The 12,021-nt window shown below is 40.6% G+C and overlaps 1 protein-coding gene across 1 annotated transcript in view; it reads right to left on the bottom strand.

Moving 5' to 3' along the window:
• Positions 1-3,309: 3,309 nt before the first annotated feature.
• The window catches only part of PGGT1B (protein geranylgeranyltransferase type I subunit beta), a 33,114-nt gene continuing 24,402 nt past the window's right edge, over positions 3,310-12,021 (bottom strand). Inside the window, 4 exon segments of the mRNA XM_005425338.3 lie at positions 3,310-7,639; positions 7,642-7,776; positions 11,214-11,322; positions 11,635-11,819. Of these exon segments, the coding sequence (XP_005425395.3) occupies positions 7,596-7,639; positions 7,642-7,776; positions 11,214-11,322; positions 11,635-11,819 (473 nt within the window). The 3' untranslated portion in view covers positions 3,310-7,595.

Raw genomic sequence — 12,021 nt, 5'->3', positions numbered from 1 at the left:
GAGGACAGCTGATCTGTAAAATACAAGTGTACAGACCAGAGTGCATGTATGCCCAATCTAACTAAGATTTCTGATTTCTTTCTGAAGTATTTTTGTGCTATTTGTAGAAACCTTCCCCCCATCCCACCTTCCCATCTATGTACCTCACAGATTGGCTCCACAATAAACTGTCCCACCAGAGCAAAGCTGTCTTTGGTTTAAGAATCCACAGCTTTGGGGTTCAGGGCTGGTAAAAAAAAAAATTAAAGTGGAATCCGAATAACTGTAAGAAATAGTCCACCAAAGTGCCCCAAGGCAGGATAAACTGTTCCTACACCATGCCCAACAGTTCTTAGTCTAACCTGCTGTGAAAGAGCACCCCTGACAAATGCTCCCTGGGCAACAGGTTTACACAGATGATCCCTTTCCCCATTGTAGGGTCTGAACTCAAAGGAGGTTTTAATGATAAAATAAGCAGAATGGATGTTGAGACAAAGAGGAAAATTCAATTTGGTCAAGTGAGCTTATTTTAGTAAGGCTTGGCTGTAATTTAAAGAAGGTTGTTACACAAAGATTTCTGGACAGCACAACAGCAAATAAATATAGCTCTGTGCTTAGGGAAACCTTTAAATTAAACAAAAGCAGCATGCAATTTCAACAGCCCTCTTGCATATTTAGCTTTCCAGGCAGCATAAGCACCTGTCCCACAAGCACTCACAAAGAGCGATAAACGACAGCAATTCTTGATTCATTTTCACTTCAAATTTTTCTTCTGCAGATTTCATGTAAAAGGATAAGGTGGGATCCTCCCTCCCAGGGTGAGGCAGAGCCTTTGTCTGATGTCTGGAGCAAAGGGAACACAGGGAGAGCTCTGGATGGAAGCCCAGGCTGGATCTCGCAGAAACAGCCTCATGAAAGCCTCCACGCTCTCCCAGATTGAGCATCCAAAGCGGTTGCTTTGGTGGTGCACAGGTGTGGTGAGCTGACCTGGGCTGGGCACCAGATGCCTTCCAAACCACTCTATCACCCTCCTTTCCAGCTGGACAGGAGAGAGAAAGTAAGACTGAAAAGGACTCACAGGTTCAGATAATGCATTTTATTAAAGCAAAAGTGAAAGTTTGTGCATGCAAAAGCAAAGAGAAAAAAATAGGTTTATTCTCTACTTCCCATTTTTGGTGAGCAACGTTCAGCCACTTCCCAGGAACAAGGCTTCAGCACCTGGAGTGGTTGCTCCAAAGGCAAACATTGTAAATAAAAATGTCCCACTTCCTCCGCCTTTCCTTAGCTTTTATATCTGAGGTCATAATGTCATATGCAATGAAATATCCCTTTGGTCAGTTTGGATCAGCTGGCCTGGTTGTGTCTTCTCCCAGGGCTGTGCCCAGCCCCAGCCTACTGATGGGGTAGGCAAGAATGCTGGGGAGACAGTGCCGACACTGTGCCAGCACTGCCCAGCTGCAACCAGAGCACCACTGTGTTATCAGCACATTTCCAGCTGCCAGTGCAAAGCACAGCACTGTGAGGGCTGCTAAGGGAAAATGAACTCAGCCAGACTCAACACAACAGATTAGCTCCTGGTCCTTGTACTAGGGCTTGGTTATCATCACTGTTAGGAGTTAACATGGAAGCCACTTTCACAAACAGAATAAAATTATCAAAACTCAGCTGTTGCATTAATATCTCCCTCCTTGCATTTGTGAATTTAATATAAACAACTTGTGTAGCAAGTTGAAACCTCTTTCCTGAACATTTTTAATTCTTAATTGAGAGAGCCTGCAGATTGTTTTCACAGACTTTTCTCTTCCTCAATGAACTTTCTCTTTTTACTGCAGGCAGGACCATATTTTTCCTCAGAATCCTACTTGTTCTCCAGTGATAGCAGCCTGTCCAGTCCTATTCCCAAGTACAGAGCCTGTATCTGCAGATAAAATATTTTAAAGGATGCCAGTCTCACCTTAGTGGAAGGCAAGATCATGGACCAAATCCTCCTAGAAATTATAGTAAGGCAGGACAGCTGACACAATATACATGGACCTGTGTAAAGCCTTTGACACTGTACCACACAACATCCTTGCTCTAAACTGGAAAGGGTGGACCACTCAATGGATAAGGAATAGGCTGTACAGTCTTGCTCAAAAGAGTTGTGGTCAACACCAAATGTCCAAGCAGAGACCAGTGATGAGTGGCCTTTTGCAGGGCCTGGTGTTGGGACTGGCGCTGCTCCACATCCCTGTTGGCAGCAGGGACAGGGGGACTGAGTGCACCCTCAGCAAGTGTGCCAGCGACTCTGAGCTGCTTGGTGCTATCCACACACCAGAAGGAAGGAATAGCCTCCAGAGGGACCTGGACAGGCTTGAGAAGGGGGCTTGTGTGAACCTCATGGAGGAGTTTGGTACAGCCAAGTACCAGGTCCAGCAGACAGGAGTACAGGCTGGGCAGCAAATGGATTGAGAGCAGCTGTTCTGAGAAGGACTTGGGGGTGTTGCTGGGTGAGAGGCTGGACATGACCTGGCCATGGGCACTCCCAGCCCTGAAAGCCAAATGTGCCCTGGGCTGCATCCAAAGCAGTGTGGCCAGCAGAGGATGGAGGGGATTCTGTCTCTCTGCTCTGCTCTGTGAGATCCTATTTGGAGTGCTGCATCCATCTCTGGGATCCTCAACTTAAGAAGGACATGGACCTTCAGGAGTGCATCCAGGGGAGGCCACGAAGATGATCAGAGGGCTGCAACATCTCTCCTGTGAAGACAGGCTGAGAGGGGCCTGTTTGACCTGGGAAGGAGAAGGCTCTGGGGAGACCTACAGCACCTTCCAGTACATGAAGGGACCCTACAAAAAAGTTGGAGAGGGCCTTTTTACAAGGGCATGTAGTGACAGGACAAGGGGGAATGGATTAAAACTGAGAAAGTATGTATTAGGAAAAAATTCTTCACTATTGCAGGTGGTGAGGCATTGGGAAAAGGTTTGCCCAGAGAAGTCGTGGATGCCCCATCCCTGGAAGTGCTCAAATCCAGGTTGGATTGTGCTTTGAGCAACCTGATCTAGTGGGATGTCTCCCTGCCCTTGGCAGGGGAGTTGGATGAGATGATTTTTAAGGTCCCTTCCAACCCAAACCATTCCATGATTCTATGTTCTCACAATGTAGTTATCAAACAAGGCACTTCTCCAGTGCCTCAAAAATAAAGCATTAGTGTCAGGGTTTGCTGCCTTTGATGGGTTCAGCTTCAAAACCTTTGGAGGCTGTCGTGCTCTGTGCCCTTGGGAAGACAGGTCCTCACCCAGAACATGTAACTTGGGAAAAAACACAAGACAAGAGTTACAGTTAAAAAGAAATTACAGTTTTCCCTCATTTTCTCAACAGCTCATTGATTTTTATTAAACTCAGAAACTAACCAGGCAAATAGAGACCAGGAACACAAAAGCTTAAAAATGGTGAACAGAAAGTGTAAATCATTACAACACATTGTAACCACTCAGTGGAGTAATTTAATAACTATTTAGTATAAAGATATTGAGACTTTCTTCTTTTCCACCCAGTGTCATCTGAAGTGAGGAAAACTTGTTAAGTGGTCTTTTCTTGCAGCAGCAAAAAAAGAGCTTTTCAGAACCACCACAGTATTTAACATCAACGTAAACAGACCAATAATCGCATTCAACTGATGAATTTTGGAGATGTCTCTAAAATTTAGTTGCAACAATAGCATCTTCTTACTTAGGGTCTCTCTGCTTCTTATGCATGTCCTGACATCTCTTTGACCTCCCCAGGGACACTGATAGCAAGTTTCTCCAAAATGCCAGGAGATGGGCTGTCCATAAAAGGCTTTGACTTTGGAAACCACTGTTTCTTCCCTTCTATATTAGGCAACCCCATACTGAATGGCTCACTTGGCACAAAGTTGAAAGGTATTTTTTAGGGAGCACAACAGTTTCTACAGAATATTTAATTTCTATACTGGCATCCATGGAGAAAGCAAATTTGATGCAGCTTCTTCAGCTCCTCTTGGGTTGTCTTTTACCTCAGGCAATAGAGCAGAGAGCATGGTACTCTTAATATGTGCTTCAGCATATGCATTTCAGGTACTTTTGCAATGCCCAATTTACTTGCTAGTTTTTTTTCAGTGATGATGATTGTTCCATTTAGAAAAAATAGTTCTCAATATGAAAATTTCTAAATACAAACATGCTTGGAAGCAGCCTTCCAAAATAGTGTTACTACATCTATCAGCAGCTATGTACAAATCAAGTGGGCCTGAAAGCCCTAGTGACAATGTTTAAATCCCCAGTCCTCACATCCTATGGAAAAGATACATTTGACTTCTTTTGTTCAACATACCATTTTAAAGCTTTTTTTCTGGAAGAGAAACTCGGGCCACACACAGAGTTTGGGAGTGTTTCAGATAGGACAGAGGCACTCACATTTGTCAGCCTGATAGCCAAGAGGTTTTATATCCTCAAGCACATGGTAAAGCCATTCAATGCATGAATTTCTTATGTAGGTTCAGTCTCAGCAATGTAAAGCTGTGGTTAACATAAAATTATTAGAGGTAGGTAATAATCACATGGTTTGCTTGTTCTAGCTACATTTAAACTTCACAGTTCACATTTAAGTTTTAGCTCTATTTTGATGTATCCCCTGTAAAAGTGATTTTAGGTTATGGACTTCTGTGAAACTCTTGTCCACTGATTTATCATTTAACATTTTTCTAGTCAAAAGACACAATAAACCACAAAAATCAGAGAGACAATTCAATACAGTCAGAATCCAGATGTCTGCTACACAGGAACATTCAATGTTCATAATTTGTTTACCTGACATAAACTGGGACATTCAGAATGGCAAATCATATATGCAGAGTTGGTTATTAGTACTGATTTTTATCAACCAAAAAAGATTAAAGATTTCAAAAGAATTAAAGTAATTAGATACTCAGTATGAGATGAAAGCATAGGTATTTTGCTGCCTTCATCAAACTTTGGGTTAATGAGAAACAAATACGCCTTGTGCAACCTTTAGGAAAGGCTAGCTCTGCAGTCAACAGGCATGCTGAAAAGATGTTGTAGAATAACAGGGGGCCAAGGACATAAGAAATGTAAAATCCATATAAAGAACCCAGAGTAGCTTACAGAAAACATAGCAAGAAACGTTACCTGTTTTTTGAGACAGAAAACTGCTAAATTACCTGCCACGATAATTTTTCTTATTCACATAGTATGATATTTCACTGTTACCCCCATATTTTCTGCTGAGGGACCCCGATGTCCCTCACAGATGAGAATGTGGTCACACATAAGACAACTCAGGAACCATAGCTCAGGATTTTGCAAGCATAGATTTGCCTCACCATAATCAAATACATCATTTTTCACTAAGCTAAGTAAGAACAAATATTTAGACTGTTTCCCAGCAGAGACTAATACCTTATTCAACTCCTCTGAAACTCAAAGCTACTCCCTCTACCAGGGTATGTGGTAAAAGCTAAAAAACTCAAAGATGGTTCACTGGCAAGGCAAAGAAGCAGTGGTGGGGATGGATAGCTACAATTACATCTCACCTTCATTGTAACTACATCAGAAACCCATCCCATCCTACCATGAAGTCAACTTGTTGTCACCATCTGATGTAAAGACAAGAAAATACTATGCTTTTGTGATCAATTTTTACTTCAAGATTTTTATTGTTTTGTGTTTTAAATGGGTTTTAATCTAGGTAGACCCCTATGACCTTAGAGACTTCTGCTCAGGGAAGCTACTTCAGCCTTTGCTGACCAACATCCCATTAAGCCTATCCAGGAAAATGGGATTCCCACAGGAACTGCAGTAGTGAGCCCCCTGCCTGGGAGATACTCTCTTTCAGGTATCTTGCTAGTTCTTTTTACTGGTGGCTGGATTTTTGGTCATCTCAGCATGTGGTCAATAAAATCAATTCCCAAGCTCTATCTTCGCTCCTTAACTCCTTCATGTTCCTTGAGTCAGTACCTTTCTTTTGCTCCCTAATCTTACCCTACACAGCTCAAATCCTTTCAACCAGTTTGGTTCCATTACTACTCCACATTCTTCACTGGTGCCTCCAGCCTCAGTATCTCCCAGTTTTCATCTCTCTCACTCTGCAACAGTCCTACTCAAGCACCTCATTCCCCCTCTCCAGTACTGGCCTCACAGTTCTCTTGGCTCCACACCCCTCCAGACTTCCCAGTTTTTACAACTATTGAGTCTCTCCTCCTCCAAGTAAAGTGTCTACTGGGACATGTCTAGATCACACACCCTACCCCACTCCTCCTTTGCTTTTCCAAGCAGACAACTATCACTAGTTATGCTCCCAATGCTGCCATGAAAATTAATCTGCTATAGAAATAGAAACTATCTATTTAGGTAGGAAGGCTGCTACAGGTTCAGACAATGGGATTGTTCTGGTAGCCTAAAGATACCTATTGGACCTCTCTGACATGTGTGCTGGGGGTACAACAATACTACCCTTTTCACTTGCCCTGCATTGCAAAACAGGAATCATGTTTATCCCCAAAGCTCTTTTTGCTAGCCAAAAATATCTACATCCTGTTTCTTTGGGCACAGCAGTGGCAAATGGTGCACCTAATCTGTTTTAGGAAGTCTTCAGTTATCTTTGGAACCTTTAGGAAAAAAAAAGTGCTGTTAATGACTGGCAAGTAGAAAGACGTGGTGTCTACTGAATGCATGAACTGACCTGCCACAAACACACCAGCTGCAAAATTACTTCCTTCTACTCTGAACAGCACTTCAAGCATACAAAGTAAGGCACTAGTAAAGCACTAAAGAAGCTGAGAATGTTCATCATTACTCTAATTTGAACAACTTCAATGTATTGCAAAGGTTTGTCTTTGGAAGCAGGTTCTAATGCTACTCTTGCATACAGGTATGCTTCCAAAAGACTGGGCTGAATATCTTTTATTGATGCACATCAATATGCCACACTCTTAGTGAACGTCACATGAAGAAACTATTTCAGATGAAAACTCTGTCTGGCTAACAATCCACTGCATCTGTGTAAAACCTACTTAGAAGAATTATGAGATCAATTTATTAAGGCCACACAACCTTAAAAGTCCAGTATATTGAATAAAATAATTTTATTTGTATTTAATTAATTTGTTCGTGAAAAACAAAGTTTATGGAATCTGAAAGTTGATGATAATAGGTAATTTTTAACTGAGGCTTAATATGAGAGATTCTCTACCCAAAAATATGTCAAACAGTAAGATTATAAAGAACTTCAACATTCTGTGCTATACTGTATGATATGTAAACAATTTTGAAAATACTTCCCCATTATATATTTTGACACAGTATGCACAAATTTAAAAAAATAAAATTAAAATGAAGTTTAAATGCCTCAAGGGATTTCTTAGAAGTAAAGCCATCTGAAAAGCCACTTACAGTCTGCGGTGACAAACTTCTATATAATCAAAATATTCCCCATTTCACAACGCAGAATAACCTGCTGAAGGCAACTCCCTATCAAAGTGATGCCAGCAACACAGATCTGATTGTATGACTTCAGCACTTAAAAGAGCACATTGGTTATACATGGCTTTAAACCCTGGGCTACAATTATGCTACCTGAACTAAATTCAAGTCTAAATCAGTCATGTAGAGAGGTGTGTGTCGTCTGAACGCTGTTTAAAGTCCGTGTTTTCCAGATCTGATGAAGGTGGTGAAGACGCTCTGATGCTCTTGTGCTTATATTTAGGGCGGGATGAACTTCGCAAATACCAGATTCTCCAATTAATGACAAACCACAGACCCCAAAGTAGGCATGTAAAGCATCTGAAAGAAAGACAGAAAAGGGGAAAAAAACATTTCAGACTGTAACAGCCAATATTCAGCCCATATTCAAACACCTCTGAGTAATTACAACCAAGGAAAACAAATAATCAGGTGCCATATATTGGATCAGCAGGCAATCCTCGTCCTCAGGGAAGAATTATGCATCTGACTCCATTGATTCGGAAGGCTAACTGATTACTTTATTATACTATATTATATTAAAGAGATATATACTATATCACATCATACTTACTTCTAATTTCTAAACTGAAAACTTGTGACTGTCAGCCAACAGTTCCAACACAAAGATGTGGATTCAATTGGTCAATGAATCAAAACACCATCACCAGAATCCAACCATCAAATTCCTGCAGATAAATAATCTTCCAACACATTCCACATGTTTGCAAAGCAACAGAAGCAGCAAATGAGGTAAGACTTGTTTTCCCTCTGTGCTTCTCCAGGAAAAAACCTGAGAGAGAGAATTATGTCTCCCTCTGTTCACAGGGCATGTGAATACCACAGCCGTAATTTAAACTTGAGTTTTGATGGAAGGAAAACATTTCTGCTCAGAGTTACCAGCATGAACTAAAGTCCACATTTCTTTTACAACAACTTGTGCACTATTTTTTCTGAGTGCCACAGCCAAAAAGCAAAAGAATTTAAATATCCAAAAATAACCAGTCCAGAAAGCAAATATTTTCTTGCATTTTTGGCTGGTTACTTTATGAGCAGCTAACTATTGAAACAACAAAATTAGTGCAAATAGCTGCCAACAGCAAGACTTAGAGAAATTGAAGGAGGCATTACTTTTCCTAGCTTCCCATTTTCCTGAGAGATTATCCTAAGGATAGGAATTCATGCAGCTTGATCAAGAGATGGCTGCCACCAAAATGGGATACTCTTACTCTTCTGTTCCATGCTGCTCCTGATGTCCACTTTACACCAGGGCTGTAGCTCGCTGAGTCTGCCTCCTCTGGGTAGCAGCAAACTATTAGATTGGATTATCTGCCCAGGAAATCACAGGTGAAAGACAGAAAGAAGGGAATTTCATGTTCCCCTTGAAAAAGCTCAACATGTAGCACTCTGTGTAGGTGTCAATAATTTAGTATTTCACTAAAATGATCATAGAATCATTTAGGCTGGAAAAGACCTCTAAGATCAGGTTCCAATCCTTAACCTAACATTGCCAAGACCAGCACGAAACCCTGCCCTTAAGTGTCATATTGTATCTCCAGGGATGGTGACTCGAACATTGCCTTGAGTACCCTGTTCCAATGTTTAACAACCCTTCTGATGAAGAAATGTTTCCGACTATTCAATCTACATCTCCTCTTGTGTAACCTGAGGCTGTTTCTTCTTGTCCCATCAGTTCTTTGTTAAATAATGCTAGTGGCCTCCACAACCAACAATATTTTGATGTCTGTTAGCACGGGAACAGCAAGACTACAAAACATTATTTCCCTGAATAATCAGCTGGAAAGAGTTACTTGCTAACATTGCAAGTCCATGTAACACATAGATTATCGCCAGCAGCTGACCGTCTTCTGAAACTTCTCCTAGTCTTAAAAACATTATTGCACAGCAAATACAGTTTGAGTCCCCAAATTTAAACAGAGCTTTTATAAAGTAGGAGCCCCAGAAATTAAAATCTAATTCTGATTAAGTCTTAGGAACCTTTATAGTGTCAACATGATCGAAAGACAACTTGCCTTTCAGATATGAGACTGAGCTTGCAGGAAGCTCAGTTGTCTATCTGTAACAATGAAAACACAGAAGCAATCTTTGCAATGTTGCATTTATAGTCTTTCTTTGTATCAGAACTGCACTAACTTTGTGGGGAGGGACCCCACAAAGGCAATCAAAGTCTGACTCCTGGTTCTGCACAGGACACCCCAAGAGTTACACCACATGCCTGAGAGCATTGTCCAAAACTTTCTTGAACTCTCTCAGGTTGGTGCTGTGACCACTTTCCTGAAAAGCCTGTTCCAGAGCCCAACCACCCTCTGGGTGAAGAACTTTTCCTAATATCTAAACTAAACCTCCCCTAATGCAACTTCAGGCCACTCCCTGGTGTCCTGTCACTGTCACCACAGAGAAGAGATCAGTGCCTGCCCCTCCTCTTCCCCTCCCAAGGAAGCTGTAACTGCAGTGAGGTCTCCCCTCAGTCTCCTCTTCTCCAGGCTGAACAGACCAAGTCACCTCAGCCACTCCTCACATGGCTTTATCCTGAGGCCCTTCACCATCCTCATGGCCTCCTCTGGACACTCTCTAACAGCTCAGTGTCTTTTTTGTGTTGTGGTGCCCAAAACTGTCCCTGGCACTCGAGGTGCCATGTACTGGACAGTTTGTCCAGAAGGATCTTGGAAGGGACACTACTGAATCACACACTTACATCAAATGGCTTCCCTTGGTCAGCTGGGGGGACAACCTTGTCATAAAAGGCAATTAAGTTTAAGACAGGTTAACATATGATGGGTATTTGAAACAGACTTTTCTAATCTCTGACTCACAAGGTAAATGTTTCATTAAGACAAACCAAAACACTCCTTCCAAATGATACTGTTAAATCTACATGATGAGGACAAAATGCACATCTATCACAAGCACTGTATTTTCAGGGTGGGTTTACCTTGAAAAATTTTGAACTGTTGTTCAATATGAAGTTATCAACAGATTCAATACCAGGGCACAGATTCTAAACATACTCTTCCTTTATTATGACTAAATTTTTATCTTATTTGGTCCATTTACAAAGCCAGTTTATCTTCCCTGTACAAAATGCCATGGGTGCTGAAAACCTACTGGCACAAGCTTTGTTTTCAGAAACTTGCAATACATTAATTGAATTCTAACAACTTTTAAAATTAAAACATTTTAGCATCTTTTGGAGTTTTTTTCACTGCTTCAAATGATCCACTTCTGAAAGTATAGTGTCAGACATACTTGTATAAACACAATCTGTAAATCATAGTACATAACTGAGTAAACTTTGACTCTTTTTACTTATATCAATGACTTGTGAATAAACTTAAATTATTAATTTTCTAAAGAAACAAATATTTTTATATAATAAGCGCAATTTACAGAGATTCCTACAACACAATATATCCTTCAAGCAGAACAGTTAAACACATACTAAACAGACAGTGATACTCTTTTAACAGTAATCTAAACAACAAGATTCACTTCCTTTGTGGCTGAACAAGGACAAACTTCATCCCTCTCTTTCCACTTCAAGAATGAAAATCCTTTTATATTTTGAGTTTTTTTTGGTTTTGGTTGGTTGGTTGGTTGGTTGGTTGGTGGGTTTTTTTTTTGCTCTTCTGTTTTTTTTTGAATGGGTATGGTTTCCCTTACACCTCTCAGATGTCTGACTGCTGGAGTTTATTTCTTACTTAGACCACACTCATTGCAATTTTGACAAGTTATTTTACCTGGATGGCTGTCTGGCCACTTGGCAAATCCACCAACAAGGCGATCTTGAGTTGACAGGATGTAATTTCGGTTTTTCTCAAAATTTGTATATTGGAATATGTTCAAGAGCTGAAAAGAAATTAGATTGTAACAGTAATGTAAGTCTTATTATACTTTTAACACTAAGTCTTAACTAAGTGTTAGTATATTTTTAACGCTAGAATATAGTGCCTATTTTTGAGATAAGCAATAACAGCACAGATAGCACTAATCTGGTAAACCTCAATTTCCTGCATTTTTTGCAAGATGAAAGATATTTATAGTCATTGGTGCATATTGGTGCACTTGTGTCAAATATCTAATGCTTTCAAGCAAAGAAAATAGTGCTTAAAGAAATCAAAACAAGTCAATAGCTATCCCTACACCTGTTCTGTACACTACCTTCAATGTTGCTCCCACCCAAAAGGAATAGCAAGTGTCTACAGGTTTGTTGGGTCGTCCATGGTAGCCATTCTGTTGCCTCATTATACACCATCTTCTTATTCTGGTCAGTTCTTTTTCTGAAAAAACTTCCTCCAGTTTGCCCATCAAACACAGTGATGCAATACCACAAAATGTAGAGCCCCCTATAGAAGAGAAGAGAAGGGTTTGCTTCTGTGAAGAGAAAGCAGGGTTTGCTATGCTTTGATACACTGATTTTCTGAAGCCTGTATGATCTCAGTCAGAACTTTAACTAAGCTACTTGCAATGAAATCAATGGACTTTTAAAAGTATGAAAGAGTTAATTTTGAGTCTAAAATACAAATAAGTAAGAACACAAGTTCAGCA

This window comes from Geospiza fortis, unplaced genomic scaffold (assembly GCF_000277835.1).
Source record: "Geospiza fortis unplaced genomic scaffold, GeoFor_1.0 scaffold203, whole genome shotgun sequence".
Classification (NCBI taxonomy): domain Eukaryota; kingdom Metazoa; phylum Chordata; class Aves; order Passeriformes; family Thraupidae; genus Geospiza; species Geospiza fortis.
This window is presented reverse-complemented; position numbering and strand designations above follow the sequence as displayed.